The sequence below is a fragment of the Protomyctophum bolini genome (genome assembly GCF_963924005.1).
Source record: "Protomyctophum bolini genome assembly, chromosome: 21".
NCBI lineage: Eukaryota > Metazoa > Chordata > Actinopteri > Myctophiformes > Myctophidae > Protomyctophum > Protomyctophum bolini.
In genome coordinates this window covers 7,089,465-7,109,464 of record NC_137882.1, presented here as the reverse complement: position 1 = coordinate 7,109,464, position 20,000 = coordinate 7,089,465, and the positions used below count along the sequence as shown (strand labels likewise).

At 43.5% G+C, this 20,000-nt stretch overlaps 1 protein-coding gene across 2 annotated transcripts in view; it reads left to right on the top strand.

Moving 5' to 3' along the window:
- LOC308336761 (receptor-type tyrosine-protein phosphatase mu-like) overlaps window positions 1–20,000 on the top strand; it is a 141,056-nt gene that overhangs the window by 115,754 nt on the left and 5,302 nt on the right. For both annotated transcript variants that reach the window (XM_080794301.1, XM_080794300.1), the window contains 13 exons: window positions 21–95; window positions 669–695; window positions 4,433–4,644; window positions 8,616–8,703; window positions 10,861–10,937; window positions 11,799–11,835; window positions 11,998–12,095; window positions 15,299–15,415; window positions 16,417–16,571; window positions 17,402–17,537; window positions 18,093–18,242; window positions 19,120–19,293; window positions 19,706–19,837. In XM_080794301.1, coding sequence (XP_080650427.1) covers window positions 21–95; window positions 669–695; window positions 4,433–4,644; window positions 8,616–8,703; window positions 10,861–10,937; window positions 11,799–11,835; window positions 11,998–12,095; window positions 15,299–15,415; window positions 16,417–16,571; window positions 17,402–17,537; window positions 18,093–18,242; window positions 19,120–19,293; window positions 19,706–19,837 — 1,478 coding nt within the window. The remainder of the gene's footprint in view (window positions 1–20; window positions 96–668; window positions 696–4,432; window positions 4,645–8,615; window positions 8,704–10,860; window positions 10,938–11,798; window positions 11,836–11,997; window positions 12,096–15,298; window positions 15,416–16,416; window positions 16,572–17,401; window positions 17,538–18,092; window positions 18,243–19,119; window positions 19,294–19,705; window positions 19,838–20,000) is intronic.

Here is a 20,000-nt window from a genome sequence, read left to right as displayed (position 1 = left end):
TATATAATTATTTCCTCCAGCGGTCTCGTCCCCATCGTCCTTCACCCTGAAGTCCAACACCATCACCACCTCTATCAAGAACTCCTTCTATCCAGGTACACGCACACATACACACACACACGTACATGCACGCATGCACGCACGTCAACCCATGTGAATCATTTATACATTTTAAACAATCAATGTCTAGTCCACATGACATTATGCATAAACCTACAACAAACAATAGCACACAGAGCTCAAGCCACATTACGTGGAATTAGAAACTATGTAATTTGTTTTCATGTTTTGGCCGAGGGAATGTGTGTAAAGGATGGGACCTAAGAGGCTCTTAGAGTCCCAAGAGGGTTTTGAGGCACTCGGCACGACAGAGAAACTGGAGAGGAGAGGACAAATATCAATGGTTCTCAAAGAGACCCTCATGCTTCATTGAGGTCAAAATGGACCCTTAGGGATCTGTAACTCAGAGGTCTATTTAGTCCCTATTTGTACACTTTTAGAGAGAACCACTGATGAAAAAGAAATACAAATAAAACGGGAAGAAATATTAATTGTTATACTATTGTTCTTCTTCTTACTTCCCCCCTCTCATGTTCTGTGTTGTGTGTGTGTGTGTGTGTGTGCGTGTGCGTGTGCGCCTGTATGTTCCCTCTCTACGTTGTTGTCAGACCCCTTCGTGCCGACCGCTATACTGGGTAAGCTATTCTTTTCCTTGTCTATCTCGTTCTATCAGCCAATCAGCAGTCAGCCTCCTCTGCTTACCACCCCACGCACGCACGCACACACACACACACACACACACACACACACACACACCAGGGCTGGACTGGGACAAAAATTCGGCCCGGTCATTTTGGCCCAGACCGGCCCACCACCACAACCAGCGCGCAGATAGCAGAAACTCTACCGCCCGCTCCGTCGAGGCACACGCAAACAAACAAACCCTAATAGCACCACTTTTACAGAACAACATCAATGATACCAACCAACAACACCACCCTTTGTTGCTCTCACAAGAATGCTGACAAAAGGATAGAAGATAGAAGAGGGTTTATTTGTCACTCACTTTGCCTGCCTGTCAAAAAATAAATAAAATCATATCATAACTTGAGCGGCCCACCGGTAATATGACCGGTACGTCCTGTGGCCAGTCCACCCCTGACACACACACACACACACACACACACACACACACACACACACACACACATCAAACACTTCCTGTGTTAGCTGCTAGCACAGCTACTTAGCATAGAGCAGGAAGAGAAAACAGGACAGGAGCAGAAAGCAGGACAGGGACAAGCGTAGACAGGCAAGAAAGAGAGCGATCTTGTCTCCAGTTCATCCATCTCTGCTTGCTTGTTGTTGTCTCAGAAAGTTTGTTTATATTTGCATATTTTATAATAAGTTTGACAGTTTTTTTTTTATCAGTCATTTGACTTTTTCCTCAAATTATTTTAACCACATGAACCCTAGCGCAGTGGTTCCCAAACATTTTAATGTCAAGGACCCCCCAAATTGACACTGATTATAGCTGCGGACCCCCATTATCACACTCATTTGATTCCATTTGTAAACTCTCTGAGTTACAGAGTACAGACCCATAAGGGTCCATTTGGTTCCTAACTGTGATTTAGCTGGGGACCCCATGGAACTCCCTCAAGGACCCCTAGGGGTCCCGGACCACTGGCCTAGCGTCCCGATGCTGGGGATACCGTAATAAATTGCTGAAAAAGAAAATGGGAAAAGCTCCAGTGAAAACAGATGAACATTTGGCGACAATATGGGGGAAACGTCTGGCGACAATAGGCGTATATGTCAAAGAATGGCATTTGGTGAAAATAGCGGAACATTCAGGACAAAAATCTGTTTTTTGCTAATTGACGTACAAGGAAGCCTATATAGGGTTTAAGTGGTTAAAGGTGTTTTTTAATTTTGTATTTTTTATGAATTATTGTTGTGTTTGCGGTGGGCGTCACTCCATTCCCCCCCATTCACAACGGCCATGTGATGTCACGCCTGTATTTGACCTCTGACCTCTGCATGGACACAACACGTCACCTTGGATGGGGGGGATGTAAACATCAACTTTCCTACACTCTTAACCCCTTCAGGGCGGGAACCCTTTTTGGTGTTTTAAAGCATTATGTTATACTTTAGCTATTGAAAAATGGAGAAAATGTGGCATAAATCTTTGAATATATTCTATCAGAACGAACGTTTTTAACTCAAATCTTTGCTACTTGGGAGTCCCTGGAACAACATATTCTCAGATGGGGGTCGGCGGCCAATTGCTTATATTTTTGGAGGTCCTTGACATAAATATGTTTGAGAACGACTGACAATAGAAACATGGGTTTTTCAGAAAACTCAGGATTTAAAAGACTGGAATGCGGCCGAAATGCCTTAATTGTGCAAATAGAGACATGTGCAAATAGAGACATTGCGAGTGAATATCTGAGGGGTGGACAAACAGTGCTTTTGCTTGCAGTAGGCCTACGTCTATATATATATATATATATATATATATATATATATATATATATGGTAGGTAGTCTGGTTGAAACACGTCTTTCAATGGCTTTTGTGAGGATGGGGCGTTAGTCTTGTTTTCTTTAATTTACCCAGCCAAACTGTTCAATTCCCATTCAGCCTTTTGCACCCGACAATTATACAAACCACACGCAAATATTTTAAATTGGCAACGCCGTCCTGCCTTTGACCGGGTGGAAGTGACGTGTGCTCGCTCGTAGCAAGTGTGTTTATGTTACGTAGCTAGCTAGCTATAGAACGCATGATACATCAACAGTTGATGATGAGCTATTTTATCTGCCGTGACTTGCGATCTCGAACCGTGTGCTAGTTGACGCGTGAGGCCATCAACTGCACCGCATGGACACTCACACGCCTAACGGCTTGCTCGACCGCGCTACAGATGCCTGTCGCGCCTTTTTAACTCAAACCTTTGCTTCTGGGGTCCCTGGAACTACATATTTTCAGATGGGGGTCGGCGGCCAATTACGTATATTTTTGGGGGTCCTTGACATGAAAATGTTTGAGAAACGACTGACATAGAAACATGGGTTTTTCAGAAAACTGTCAGGATTTAGAAGACATTTGTAGAATCAGTTCTCAGGTCTAAATGGGTTAAAAAATGGGAGTGATAATGTGTAGGACATACAGGTGACCACCAGTTGACACTGGGTTAGGCTAGGCTAGGCTAGGCTAGCTCCTGAAACATTAATGTTGCTAAAATACTGTTTCCTCTCTTTTCTTTTCTATCTGTCCAATGATTAAAGTCCCCATTAATGGTAAGTGTGGCGATGTGTGAGGGAGGGGGAGGGGGGTCCCCTGTCACCCAATCAGCATGCAGCCCACAACTCCTCCCCGCCTTGAAGTTATCAGTTGGCATGGCAACGCTGTCATTCACCACCCCTCATCCCAGCAACCCGCCTGCCCGTCACGTCATCCTAAACCAATCGTTTAGCAGGTCCCGCCTCCCTGGGGCCTGTCGCTCTCTCTGATTGGATATTGTGTTTGTCGTTGTGTTGCTGTGGTGCATTGTGTCTCATCTCTCCTCCACCAATCACTGGTCATCGCTCGTTACATCGCCGCCACTACAACCATTATTAGTTGAGCTGTGTATGTAGAAGAGAGCTAATTGAAGTGAGGTCTCAGGCCAGCCAATGAGAGCAGAGATACAGATAGTAGAGAGTTCATTCTAGTGTCAAACATTATGTCATAGATGATAATATGATGTCATACTATCTCACACAGAAATAACACTCTACTCAAACTAAAACCCAAGATAAGTAAACACATAACAGTGCCTAGTATACATATTCCAGTTCATATTGACATCACGTTAGGGGGGGGTCACTCATTGATTGATTGATTGATTGATTGATTGATTGATTGACAATGAAGCTCGAGAGCGTATTCCATTGCTGTCTATTCATGATAAAAGAATAACAGAGTTGTGTGTCTTTGGTTGTATCTCCTGTGTCGAGTCACTCAAATACCTCTCGGACAAAGACAGAAACGGTCACGATTCAAATTGAAACTCATGACTTTAACATTCCAGTCCCTCCTTCATCATAGTGACCTCATCCTATAGTGTTGCCATCATATAGTGACATGAACACAGACATGTTGATGTACTGTCTGTCTGTCTGTCTGTCTGTCTGTCTGTCTGTCTGTCTGTCTGTCTGTCTGTCTGTCTGTCTGTCTGTCTGTCTGTCTGTCTGTCTGTCTGTCTGTCTGTCTGTCTGTCTGTCTGTCTGTCTGAATCACAACCATTTGTTTCTCCTCTCCTCTCCTCTCCTCTCCTCTCCTCTCCTCTCCTCTCCTCTCCTCTCCTCTCCTCTCCTCTCCTCTCCTCTCCTCTCCTCTCCTCTCCTCTCCTCTCCTCTCCTCTCCTCTCCTGGTCCAGATGACAGCCACACTATGACCAGTGAGACCAGCAGTCTGGTGCAGCAGTCTCACAGTCAGAGTTATAAGAAGAAGCAGAGAGGAGCAGACGCTGCAGATGTTCCTCCTTATCAAACAGGACAGCTTCATCCAGCCATCAGAGTGGCTGATCTGCTGCAACACATCACCCAGATGAAATGTTCTGAAGGCTACGGATTCAAAGAGGAATATGAGGTGAGAAACAGCAATACACTGAAATATACTCACTAACAACTCATCACCCAGATGAAATGTTCTGAAGGCTACGGATTCAAAGAGGAATATGAGGTGAGAAACACCAATACACTGAAATATACTCATTAACAACTCATCACCCAGATGAAATGTTCTGAAGGCTACGGATTCAAAGAGGAATATGAGGTGATACATACATACTAGTACACTCACTACACTGAAATATACTCACTAATAACACCACATCACCCAGATGAAATGTTCTAGTACAGTGGTTCTCAACAATGATTTAGGGGGCATCAGGGTCCACTTGAAAATCCCCAAAGTGCATTTTCAGAGAATGTTAGGATCAATCAATTGATTGTGTTCCAGGCCGGCTTCGATCAATGGAACTAACTTAGTACAAGTAAGTATTTTGCCAATTACTTTGGGGGGCCATTTGCAGTATCCCTGCGGCCTACATGTGAGCCCCGGCCCACAGGTTGAGAACCACTGTTCTAGTACACTGAAATATACTCACTAATAACACCACATCACCCAGATGAAATGTTCTGAAGGTTATATGGATTCAAAGAGGAATATGAGGTGATGAACACTGCATTAAACATACTAATACCCTGAAATATACACACTCACACTAACAACAACACGGGTAGAAAGAAAAGAAGCTCCAAAACGCTTTTGCTGGAGTTTTGTTCGACCACTCCCACCCAAAAAAGAAGGAATCTAAATAATGAAAGGAAACAGATTTGGAGGCAAATTAATTACAGTTTGAGACCACAGTTAACTTAACGCAATGTGTCTCATCATCAGTGACCTACAGTATGAAGTGGTGCATATAAGTCAAACTGGCAAGATATGAATTAGTCGCTTGATGTAAAAGTTGATGATTGATTGAGGTGTATTGTTTGTGTAAGTCATCTTGTCATTGTGACCTCAGATGACACATATAGCTGTTCATAAATGAAAGAAAACAGGCAGCATTTTGTGTCTAACAAATTGATGTAGTTGATGTAGACCCAGAAATACACCAACACAATCTACTTAAACCCCTCTTCACGACTGTCTTTATAAATCTACCAGTCTGTTTACTGTAGCTCTGCTGTGTGTGTGTGTGTGTGTGTGTGTGTGTGTGTGTGTGTGTGTGTGTGTGTGTGTGTGTGTGTGTGTGTGTGTGTGTGTGTGTGTGTGTGTGTGTGTGTGTGTGTGTGTGTGTGTGTGTGTGTGTGTGTGTGTGTGCGGTAAGTACACCATTTGAAGTAACATCCATTTGCAACGTTCTGTTGAAGAATAAACATGTGGCATGCACCTTGGCGTGTGTGTGTGTGTGTGTGTGTGTGTGTGTGTGTGTGTGTGTGTCTGCGTGCGTGCGTGCTTCCGTGCGTGCGTAGGCTAGGTACGCGTGTGTGCGTGCATACTCAGTATTTATAATGGATCAGCCCTGAGGGCAGCCCACTAGCAGGAAGCACACACACACACACACACACACACACACACACACACACACACACAAAAAAACACTCAAATACACATATTCCCGCCTGGAGCAATTTCCCCCTCCATTTGCAGAGAGTATACACACTGAGAAACTATTGCAGTGTCTCGCTCTTTCTGTTTAGTCTCTCTGTCATTATCTCCCTCATTTATCTCTCATTAACACTCATTGTCTCTCTCTCTCTCTCTCTCTCTCTCTCTCTCTCTCTCAGACATATTCATGTGTTTATTATAATACAAACCTTAAACGTATGTGTTCATTATTAATTCAAACACACTATTACTGTGTTAATTATATTACAGTAACCCCCGCCCGGTAATCACGAAACAAAGTTAATATCTGAAAATATCGGTGTCATTTTCCATTTATTAGTTTTACTGCTGTAGGCTCTTTTGCGCAGAGAATGTTTACATTTTGAAAGCCTTATTTATTGCATTATGAAAGCATCCGGTGGGACATTATTGCAATAATTCATTTTAGTTAATTCCACAACAGGAATCGGTGGATAATATTGGAAAATCGGTCACCAATATTGGACATTTGTCGACTCTGTAGTCGACGAATGTAGTGGCCATGCATTGTGTTCCATTTGGACACTCTCGGAGATAAATGAACACATCAAAATCACGGCATTCCATCTTTAACCTTCATTCTAGATTAAACTTCTCGTTCTAGATGTAATTTATTTTAGGCTATAGTTTTAACTTTAGATTCTAGATTTTACTTTTAATTCTAGGTTTAGCATTTGATTCTATTTCAGTCAGAAGACAGCTTGGATTGAAAATAATAATAATATATTTAAATATATATATTCAGTAGTGTAGCGGTTAGAGCATAAGGCCTTTCATGTGGAAGGCCTTGCGGGACAGGGCAGAGCAGCAGAACAATGTGAGCCAGGAGCTTTAAATATCCCACATACAGTACGTTCTAACTCTGGGGAGCCCAGGATCGAACCGGGTACCTCACGTTCCCGTCCGGCCGCTCTATACCGGCCACTCTACCCCTGAGCCACTGCTGCCCCATGAATGCTGTATACCTACATTGTAAATTGTGTTGAGAGCCATAGTAGGTTGGGAACCATTCACACCAAATACTGATTTGATTCCTTCCTATGAACGCACGCACACACACACACATACTGTAGGTAAGGAAGTATAGCCTTGTAGAGACGTGGATGCGATTGCGTTGTCTCCTCTTCCTGTGGTCCAATCACATGGCAGCTTGTTAGTGCTTTTCTGTGGGTCTGGCCAATGGTAAGGCAGCATGCTGGTGCCTGGAGGGATAGGACATGCCTGAGGGCATTGCACGCACACGCACACACGCACGCGCGCGCGCGCACACACACACACACACACACACACACACACACACACACACACACACACACACACACACACACACACACACACACACACAACGAACCACACTTAATATTATTTAAACACCTCTCACACACACCCAGGCAGGCCCCCGAGAATTCATATTTATATTAATAATTATTTTTCCAATGTGCTATCAAAACAGTAATTCATATACAATAGAGGTGTATTTGTACGTCTCTAAATGTTCTGATGAATTGAAAATGGTGGACCCCGTTGTAAACAAGTGTAATGCTTTACCAGTGTGTCGTCCACAGAGACCTGTAAAAACGTTCGCTCTGAAAGAATAGAATATATATTCAAAGATTTTTACGATTTTTCAAAAGTAGCAGACCTACCGAGTGGCGCGCTATGATCTTGTAGATCTGCTATTTTTCAATAGCTAAAGTATAATGCTTTGAAACACCAAAAGGGTTCCCACCCAAAATGGGTTTTAATACATACTTCAATGTACCCACACGAAACTGTGCTGCTCGTAACAATCCACGTACAAATATTGAATGTAAATATATATTTTTTTTATATTAGGCTACTAGTATACATACAAAGTGCACTTAATTATTGTCTACATTGTACACATATTCAAAGTTTAAACGCTTTACACACACACACACACACACACACACACACACACACACACACACACTTATAGGGATGCTGATGATGAAGAATCTTGAATCTTCGACCTTGAGTGAGATAAGATGACAGACGGAATTGAAACATTCCGAATATACATTATTCATACAGACCGTGCATGTAGGTCAGTGAGTGTGTGTGTGTGTGTGTGTGTGTGTGTGTGTGTGTGTGTGTGTGTGGGGGGGGGGGGGGGGGGGATTGTACTCTCATTTAAAACTATTTGATCATCTTCGCTGTCAGACTGGAGATGGCCTCTGGTGTCTGTACAGTGTGTGTGTGTCTTTAAATTTAGATTAAAGTGCCTCTCAATAGAATTGTTTGAGTAATCTGTGTGTGTGTGTGTGTGTGTGTGTGTGTGTGTGTGTGTGTGTGTGTGTGTGTGTGTGTGTGTGTGTGTGTGTGTGTGTGTGTGTGTGTGTGTGTGTGTGTGTGTGTGTGTGTGTGTGTGTGTGTGTCTCTAGAGTTTCTTCGAGGGTCAGTCGGCAGCGTGGGACTCGGCCAAGAAGGACGAGAACCGCATGAAGAATCGCTATGGCAACATCATCGCCTGTACGTATACGGGCTATGGGAGAGTTAGAATGGTGTAAAAGGAGAACAATGAGCTGTCCATACGGGCTATGGGAGAGTTAGAATGGTGTAAAAGGAGAACAATGAGCTGTCCATACGGGCTATGGGAGAGTTAGAATGGTGTAAAAGGAGAACAATGAGCTGTACGTACGGACTATGGGAGAGTTAGAATGGTGTAAAAGGAGAACAATGAGCTGTCCGTACGGGCTATGGGAGAGTTAGAATGGTGTAAAAGGAGAACAATGAGCTGTCCATACGGGCTATGGGACAGTTGGAATGGTGTAAAAGGAGAACATTGAGCTGTCCATACGGGCTATGGGAGAGTTAGAATGGTGTAAAAGGAGAACAATGAGCTGTCCATACGGGCTATGGGAGAGTTAGAATGGTGTAAAAGGAGAACAATGAGCTGTCCATACGGGCTATGGGAGAGTTAGAATGGTGTAAAAGGAGAACAATGAGCTGTCCATACGGGCTATGGGAGAGTTAGAATGGTGTAAAAGGAGAACAATGAGCTGTCCATACGGGCTATGGGAGAGTTAGAATGGTGTAAAAGGAGAACAATGAGCTGTCCATACGGGCTATGGGAGAGTTAGAATGGTGTAAAAGGAGAACAATGAGCTGTCCATACGGGCTATGGGAGAGTTAGAATGGTGTAAAAGGAGAACAATGAGCTGTCCATACGGGCTATGGGAGAGTTAGAATGGTGTAAAAGGAGAACAATGAGCTGTCCATACGGGCTATGGGAGAGTTAGAATGGTGTAAAAGGAGAACAATGAGCTGTCCATACGGGCTATGGGAGAGTTAGAATGGTGTATAAGGAGAACAATGAGCTGTCCATACGGGCTATGGGAGAGTTAGAATGGTGTATAAGGAGAACAATGAGCTGTCCATACGGGCTATGGGAGAGTTAGAATGGTGTAAAAGGAGAACAATGAGCTGTACGTACGGGCTATGGGAGAGTTAGAATGGTGTAAAAGGAGAACAATGAGCTGTCCATACGGGCTATGGGAGAGTTAGAATGGTGTAAAAGGGTAACAAGACTACTCGCCCCGTTTCTGTTTTCCTCCCAGAATCTTCCCCAGTGAGGGGTGGGAGAGGCTGGACAGCAGACGGCTGGACTTTGAATTTCTCTAACTATAAACTTTCATGACAGCAGAACAGCCTAAGTACAAATATAATTTATGAAAAGCTACTACAGTGAAGTCTGTTCACAGAAGTTGTTGTAGGATATGTGGGGATTATCTGACGAGGTACCATTTGAGGGGGCAAATAATATAGCCTTTCCACAGGAGTATCTTTTTATATTTTTCCAAAAAGAATACAAACAGCCAATAGCATATTACAAAGTTATCCCCCTCACACTGGGGAAAATTCCGGGAGGAAAAACAGGCAAGCACCGGGGCGAGTAGTCCAGTATTCGTGTAAAAGGAGAACAACGAGCTAGAACATTTTAACTCAAATCTTTTCTTCTGGAGGGTCCCTGGAACAACATATTTTCAGATGGGGGGGGGGGGGAGGCATATGATATTACATATATCTTTTGGGGTCCTTGACATGAAATATTGAGCACCACTGATATAGAAACATAAGGTTTTTCAGAAAAATGTCGACGTCAGGCCTAAATGACACTTTAGCTATTAAAAAATACCAGATCGACAAGCTCATAGCGTGGCACTGAGTGCCGCGGTACGAGCTTGTATAGGTCTGCTATTTTCTTTTAATCGTGAAAATGTAGTGCAAATCTTTGAATATATTCTTTCAGAGCGAACGTTTTTTAACTCAAATCTTTGCTTCTGGGTGGGGTGTCCCTGGAACAACATATTTTCAGATGGGGGTCGGCGGCCAATTTCATATAATCTTGGGGGTCCTTGACATGAAAATGTTTGAGAACCACACACATAGGGAAAAAAATCTGAAAACTGTCAGGATCTGTAGAACTGTTCCCAGGTCTAAATGGGTTAAAAGGAGAACAATGAGCTGACAGCAACATTTAGGTGTGATAGTGTAGTTCTGTAACATTGAGCACAACCCTTGTTGCTAGCATAGTGTACTGTACAGAAGTGCTAAGGGTGTGTGTGTGTGTGCGTGTGCGTGTGCGTGCGTGCGTGCGTGCGTGCGTGTGTGTGTGTGTGTGTGTAGATGATCACTCTCGTGTTCGTCTACAGCCACAGGAAGGAGAGAGCGGCTCAGATTATATCAACGCAAACTATGTGGATGTAAGTAAACCTGTCTGTCTGTCTGTCTGTCTGTCTGTCTGTCTGTCTGTCTGTCTGTCTGTCTGTCTGTCTGTCTGTCTGTCTGTCTGTCTGTCTGTCCGTCCGTCCGTCTGTTTATCTATACTATGTAATGTAATTCAGATAATTCAACTCACCTCAATTGGATTCAAATCCCTCCATCCATCTATATATTAAAAATCATACCCGTGTGAAGTGAGGGGCGCTAATATATTAAAAGTCCAACTCATGTTGATTACTGTAGGTGATGTAATGGTGATGTAAAACAAACAGTGCCAACACAAACATTAAATGCCATTAACAATAAAGAGACAATGTGACGTAATGAGGCACATTATGACGTAACATTTCCCTTCATTGTCAATGGCGTTTTTAAAACAAACATTGAACTAAAAACAAACATGAAACCTGAAAAAACAGCACAAATGGGACCATAATGTGACCCATTTTGGCTCTCATCTAGGCCCTAGCCTATAGGGCGGTGTTTTGAAGACTAAATGGAAACAAATGAAAACTAAGCTATGATGACTAAAACTATAAGAATAAATAAAAATTAGACTAAAAAGTAAAAGACACAAGTCTCGATCAGTAGATCTAGCTATAAATGCTACAAAGTACAAACATGCTACTTTTTTTGTTTTGATAAGCGTGGTTTAAACAAAACTCGGCCCTACGTCTTTGGCACCCCGGACAATAAGGTAGGTTCACCTGGCCTATATTGTACGTACCGTACGGACAAAGGTAAGTTCACCTGGCCTATACTGTACGTCCTATATACGTACGTACTATACTGTAACCCGTACAGCACTGATCCTGTTCATCTGTTGTCTCCTCTCCTCTCAGGGGTACCACAGACCTAATCACTACATTGCTACCCAAGGTAAGAACTGCAACGCACGCACGCACGCACGCACGCACGCACACACGCATAAGTTAATGCACAAGTTTCTGGACAAGTTTTTGGACAAGTTAATGAACGGTATTAACAAAGTGTGTGTGTGTGTGTGTGTGTGTGTGTGTGTGTGTGTGTGTGTGTGTGTAGGTCCCATGCAGGAGACAGTGTATGACTTTTGGAGGATGGTTTGGCAGGAAAACACTGCAGCCATCGTCATGGTAACCAACCTGGTGGAAGTGGGCAGGGTGAGTCTCACGCACGCACGCACGCACACTCACACTCACACACAGTGTGTGTGTGTCTGTAATGCAAAATAATACAAAACAACATTAAAATCCTATCATAGCTCCGCCCATTAAAACCTCGTTAGAACACCAATTAACAAAGAAGCTAATTAGCTGGTCGTCATAGAAACCAAAATGGATGTTGTAGACGATGCAGATTGAAAGAAAAAAAGAAAAGAAGAGAAAAAGAAAAGAAGTTGGGGGGGTGGAGGGTGTGGAGGAGGGGGTGGGGGGGTAATCAGCCTGATCTATCCCACAATCCTCCTCTGTTCCTCTAGCGAGCAGATCCCAGGTGCATTGTGGGTAATGAGAGTTGGGAAAGGAGAACACGCCCCCAGGTGTGTGAGTGCCTGCGCGCGCCGTGCGTGTGCATGCGTGAGTGTGTCACGTGTGTGTGTGTGTGTGTGTGTGTGTGTGTGTGTGTGTGTGTGTGTGTGTGTGTGTGTGCGTGTGCGTGTGCACGTGCGTGTGTGTGTGTGTGTGCGCCTCAGGCTCTCATGGTATCTGGAACATAGCTAAGGTTTTCTCAAGGTTCTTGAGCAGGACAGAGGTTAATAGAGAGACAGGGAGGCGGGGGGGGGGGGGGGGGAGGGAGTTGGGTGCTTCATGGAAACTGGACTCCAAAATAAAAGCCTTCCATTTCAATCAATACATCAATTCCATGTATACTGTTCCATAACACACACGCAGTCTCCAGACACTTTGCATTTAGACTAGCCTATTTTGGGCGGGAACCCCTTTTGGTGTTAGCGTTATGTTATGCTTTAGCTATTGAAAAATAGCAGCTCTACAAGCTCATAGCGCGCGCGCTACGAGCTTGTAGGTCTGCTATTTTTTTTTAATCGAAGAACGACTGACATATAGAAACATAAGCTTTTTCAGAAAACTGTCAGGATGTAGAAGACATTTTTAGAATGTGATCTCAGGTGAAAATGGGCTAGACGTATGTGCAGAGATTGGATTGGGGGTTGGAGGAGTGGACCGCAGGACACTGTCCTTCAGCCTCATCCATGCTACAGTACAGGCCTGCACAACAGGGGCTCCCAGACCTTTCTCATTTCAAGGACCCCCACATTGACACCAATTAGCCCACGGACCCCCATTTGAAAAGATATTCCAGAGAGAGACCCCCCCATAAGAGAAGATTTTCACGGCTCTAGCAATGATTCTCAACCCGTTTCATTTCAAGGACTGCAGGTTTTCATGTTAAACTGTGACCTATGGTCGCAATAATAATAATAATAATAATAATAATAGTAATAAATACAATTTATATAGCGCCTTTAAAAAAAACCAAGGATGATTTACATAACAAAAATACAAAAACTATTTGCCAAAGGCCTGTGTGAACATGTGTACTCTTCAGCGCGAACTTGGAAGAGTCCAATGTTGGCGCCTGGCAAATCTCCATCTCCTGCAGAGGGTTGCAGACTAACATCTCTATGGGGGTGAAAATGGGGCAGGGGGCTGCCAGACTAACATCTCTATGGGGGTGGGGGGGTTGCAGAGGGTTGCAGGGGCTGCCAGACTCAAATCTATTATCGCCGGGGGGCCGCTTATTGGTGTGAGGGATGGAGAGGAGCACAGAGTCACAAGACCTCAGGTTCCACGCTGGCTGGGCAGGGACGTGCAGAGTGTATTAGAGGTGGCAGGGGCTGACATCCCCGTAAGAGGGCACTTTTGGACACAAATAGCAAAGCATAGCAGATCTACAAACTCACAACGCATCGTGCTGCGACGTGCTGTGAGCTTGTAGATCAGCTATTGTCGGGGCGCAAACCCTGCACTCCTTGGCTGGATGCGGAGATGCGGTATACTGTATACGACATGGATTTCTAAACAAATGTGTTCAATGCAAAATGCTGCGTTCAAGTTTAGGAGACTTGGGGAAAAAAAGCAATTCTCCTGAATGCTGCCTTCCGGCATGGCAAAGGGAAAGGAGTGGCATTTGCATTTCTTTCACTGTAGTTGCGTTCGTGGTCTGGAGAGGGCAAAAGGGCAGGGGTAAAAGGGCAAAAGGGCAGGGGCTGAAGCTCCCTTTGATGTCTATGGGTGGCTGGTAATCATGGAGGTAGTCTGTCAGGTCAGGTACCCTGGGGCTACAGGGCATGAGAGAGAGCTTTATAAGTGAACAGGAGCACTTTGTCCAGGCAAGAGGTGAGGAAAGTGTGGATGAGGATCTCTGCAACGGAGTCCGAGAGAGACAGAGATGTTGTTGGTGGAAGAAGGCGGATTTGGTTGAAAGCTAAGACAGAGGAGACATCTGTAGTAACCACAACAAATCTGTACTCTAGTAGGGCTCCATTTTCATCACCGCTAAACCCCGCCTCCGCCCTTCACTCACCCCCAACAACACTGCCATCCTAGTCCTTTCTCTGGTCACCTCCCGCCTCGATTACTGCAACTCCCTTCTCTTCGGTCTCCCCCACAAACTCCTCCATAAAATCCAACTGGTCCAGAACGCTGCAGCCCGCATCATCACCAAAACCCCTGCCATCTCCCACATCACCCCCGTTCTTCACCAACTCCACTGGCTACCCATCACATACCGCATAGATTACAAGATCCTCCTCAACACATTCAATGCCATCCATAACCTCTCCCCCCCTTACCTGTCTGATCTCATCCATATCAACACTCCCACCCGGTCACTTAGGTCTGCCTCCTCCACCAACCTCACTGTTCCCCCAGCTCGTTTGTCCACTATGGGGGGTAGAGCTTTCAGCCGCTCTGCCCCTCGCCTCTGGAACAGCCTTCCCCCCGACATTCGAAACATGGACTCACTCCCCACCTTCAAATCCCACCTCAAAACTCACCTTTTCAGACAAGCCTACTCCCACCTTGAGTAGAAGTCTGCTGCAGGCCTTTGTGTGTATTTTAAACTTGCTTTATTGTATTGTATTTATTTTCTGTTTTGTTAGGCGACCTTGAGTGACCTGAAAGGCGCCATATAAATAAAATGTATTATTATTATTATTATTATCCCTAAACTTCTTTTTTTTTTTTACTATTTTGCAAAACATTTTTGAATAGTTAAAATGGCCAGTCTTACAAGCTCACAACGTGTGAAGGTATTGTAAATGTATTGTGTGTGTGTGTGTGTGTGTGTGTGTGTGTGTGTGTGTGTGTGTGTGTGTGTGTGTGTGTGCGCGCGTGTGTCTCAGGTAAAGTGCTGTAAATACTGGCCAGACGACACAGAGATCTACAGAGACATGAAGGTGACTCTGATAGACACACAACTACTGTCTGAGTACGTTATCAGGACCTTCGCTGTGGAGAAGGTACACACACACACACACACACACACACACACACACACACACACACACACACACACACACACACACACACACACAGTCTACAACATGCTCTAGACGTTTAGGTCATTTTACTGCTGTATTTCCATTTCTTGATACTTTTACACTTTTACTGAATCTTAGAGGCAAATATTGTACTTTTAATCAAGCACATTTCTTTGACAGCTTTACTTGCTAGTTTACTTGCATATGGAATGAGTAATTAATACAATTATTAATCAAAACTCTTGTACAATGTACAAGCTCACAGTTCGGCAATTTTTCAAAAGCCAAAGTATTAAATTGCGTTCAAGTGGTTAATGATAAATAATTGTAATTATATAAGACCAAAAACATGCTATACTATATCTGAAATATGACATTCTGCATAATGAGCACTCCAAATGTTCTGGATAATAGTTTGACTTTGACTTGAGCATGATTCCCCTCTGATCTCACCACGGTCTCACACTGCCACCTAGTGTCCAAACTGTTCCTCTACTGCTGCAAAAAAACAGCATAAATCACAACAGGAATATGGTGATAAAAACTGTAATATTATTGCTGTTTTGGCAATTTTAATACATCGCACTATTAGATGACAGTAATAATAATATAGTTACTGCCCAACACTGGTTTTCAAAAGTAAAAATAAATATAGACACTCCCAACACTAATAATTACATAAATAGAATGTGATCAGATTGACAATACATAAATAAATCACAGGTAATGTAATGGTATTCAAAAGTTCTATTGAATGATCCATAACATGGGGATAATTATAGACATCACTGTAAATGTATCACATTTGCAAAGATTACACAAAGAAGAACACTTGAAACAAGTTTGTGACATATATCCATTTATTTTGTGCGAAATGGTTTGTGAAATAATAGGCATATTCTTGTTTTTCTTGGAAAAAATGACACTTTTCTTTACCTGTAAAATTGTGACAATAAAGTTGGTTGTTGTGATTGTTGCAGAGAGGAGCTCAGGAGATCAGAGAGATGGTTCAGTTTCATTTCACCGGCTGGCCGGACCACGGTGTTCCATATCATTCTACTGGTCTGCTGGGCTTCATAAGACGAGTCAAAGCCAAGAGTCCTGTTCACACTGGACCCACGGTGGTGCACTGCAGGTACACACGCATTCATGCACAAACACATGCACGCACGCACGCACGTGCCCCAGTGTGCCACATTGTGAGCTCGTATATCTGCTATTTGGGCCGCATGACACTTACAAAAAGACCACACTTGTAAGGCATGAACTTACACACTTACTGTATAGGTCTAGTGACATTTCAATGTGCAAATTAACCCATTTAGACCTGAGCTCGATCCTACAAATGTCTTTGTCAGTTTGTCATGACAGTTTTCTGAAAAACCTATGTTTCTAAATCAGTGTTTCTCAAACATTTTCATGTCAAGGACACCCAAAAATATCTGTATTTGGCCGCCGACCCCCATCTGAAAATATGTTGTTCCAGTCATGCCCCCCGGAAGCAAAGATTTGAGTTAAAAACGTTCACTCTGAAAGAATAGACATTGAAAGATTTGAGCCACATTTTTACGAGCAAATCTACAAGCTCATAGCGTGGCTACGAGCTTGTAGATCTGCTATTTTTCAATAGCTAAAACATAAATGCTTAAAACACCAAAAGGGGTTCCCGACGTCCTGAATGGGTTGAAAACATGAAGAAAATGCATTCACAGGCTTATGCTTTTCATTAAAAACAATTAAAAACAGCCTTAACGAGGACAGACTCAACTTGGAGTCCCGACACAACCTCTGCAATGAAGACAGTATTTGAGTAAATGTAGCCTATACTTAGTGACTTTGCACCGCTCCGCGAATGCACACATCATACATATTATACATCTCAATGCTGTGCAGTGTTTTGTTAATCGTGTGTGTGTGTGTGTGTGTGTGTGTGTGTGTGCGTGTGTGTGTGTGTGTGTGTGTCAGTGCGGGGGCGGGCCGTACAGGTTGTTTCATAGTGATTGACATCATGCTGGACATGGCCGACAGAGAAGGAGTCGTTGACATTTATAACTGCGTACGAGAGCTGCGCGCACGAAGGGTTAACATGGTGCAGACCGAGGTAGGACCACACGCACGCACACACGCACACACACACACACACACGCACACGCACACACTGGTTGATTGTTATGCTGACGATTCATATGTTGGCGAAGAGCGCAATCTATCATAAAGCACTGAAAAGACCATGTGACGGAGATCTCCGTCATCGGCAGTGAATCGTCACATTAGACTTGACATACATCTACGGTCAATGTATATGGAATGTGTTAAGAGGAGAACCAACATTGTACAAATGGAGCGTACAAATGGAACCAAATGGACCTGTTAGGGTCCATTTGGTTCCATTTGTACGCTCTCAGAGTTATACAGATCCGTGAGGGACCTGAGGGTCCATTTGGTTCCTAACTATCCACTTAGCTGGCGACCCCTGGAACTCCCTCAAGGACCCCTGGGGGTCCCCGGACCCCTCTTTGAGAATCACTGGTTTATGACACAGAAAAATACTCAGACTTTCATTTTACACGAGTGGAAATAATGTTAGTTAATAGGAATAATAGGTTAAAATAACATCCTGTTCATCTCTTTCTGTCTCCCCCTTTCTCTCTTAAAGGAACAGTACGTGTTTATCCATGACGCCATCCTGGAGGCGTGTCTATGCGGTGACACCACCGTGCCAGCCAATCACCTGCAGTCGGTCTACTATGAGATGAATCGATTGGATCCTCAGACCAACAGCAGCCCAATCAAAGAAGAGTTCAGAGTAAACACGCCCCCCCCATACTCATCCTATTAAATAATAATCATAATCAAAGTTTGGAACTGTACAATAGTGTTTGGAACTTCTACGTGAATGCACATAGGCCCTTTTTTCCACCGGTTGGGAACCAGTTCAGTTCTTTTTTGGTTCTTAGTCCATGAGCCAGAGCTCCAAAATTGGAACGTTGATTATGAATTGAGTGTGCAAAACCATACCTATAATTAAATTGGTATCGCCATGAAACTTCCCCAGTTGATTACGTACACAAATACTATGGTTTATTGTATTACAAATATTAAATTAGGGTCTTTATTTATTTTTATTTTTATTTTATTTCATTTTGTTTCATAAAAAAAGTATTTCATATCATAATGTTTGTAATAATTTATAATCTGTTCAATAAAAACATATTTGACAAAAAAAAAAAATCAAATTAGGCATTATATAGGAAAATATGCAAAACATAATGTAAAATATGAAAAAGCTACTATACTGTGGAAGGGTTATCACATATTAATTGACTTATATCGAGCCTATTAACAATTTAATATAGGTAGGGTTTTGCCCACTCAATTCATAATTATAACGTTCCAATTTTGGAGGTCTGGCTCATGGACTAAAACCTGGTTCTGAACTGAACCGGTTCCAACCGGTGGAAAGTTTGTCATAATAGTGGCTCAGGAGGCAAGGTGGGCCGCTTGGAAACCATCCATACATTACTGTTTGGAACTATGCTGTATGAGTACAGTAATAAAAGTGTGTGTGTGTGTGTGTGTGTGTGTGTGTGTGTGTGTGTGTGTGTGTGTGTGTGTGTGTGTGTGTGTGTGTGTGTGTGTGTGTGTGTGTGTGTGTGTGTGTGTGTGTGTGCGTGTGCGTGCAGACATTGAACATGGTGACTCCTACGCTGCGTGTTGAAGACTGCAGCATCTCCTTGCTGCCCAGGAACCATGAGAAGAACCGCTGCATGGATGTTCTACCTCCAGACAGATGTCTGCCCTTCCTCATTACCATCGATGGGGAGACGTCCAACTACATCAATGCTGCTCTCATGGATGTATGATACACACACACACACACACACACACACACACACACACACACACACACACACACACACACGCACGCACGCACACACACACACACACACACACACACACACACACACACACACACACACACACACACACACACACACACACAGTGGTCGGTTTTTATGTTGTTAATTTAGAATGACCCGAAACGTTTATTAATTCCGTTATCTAATAATAACTTTGGGGATTTAGTTCATTGTTAATTCCGCATGATAAACATTTTCTCAGCATGTCGAGACGTCAAGCCAGCTTGCCGAAAACGTAAAGTCAGACATGAGCATTTATTAGCTCGGGAATTTGAGATCGACTGTAACGTCCCCGTGTTTGATGTCACTTCCTGTTGTTGGTTGACTGTCACTTCCTGTGTTCACGCAGAGCTACAAGCAGCCGTCGGCGTTCATCGTTACCCAGCATCCTTTGCCAAACACGGTGAAGGATTTCTGGCGTCTGGTGTTGGACTATCACTGTACCTCTATAGTCATGTTGAATGATGTAGACCCCGCCCAGGTACGCACGCATGCACACACGCACGCACACAGTGCACATGCACACTTTTACCGTGGCCCATTCAGAGACAGTGTTAAAACGGCAATAATGACAAACATTAAAGGCACCTGTAGCAATTAATTCGAATATGAACTCCAGCCATTCGTTCTTTCTAACCAAAGTG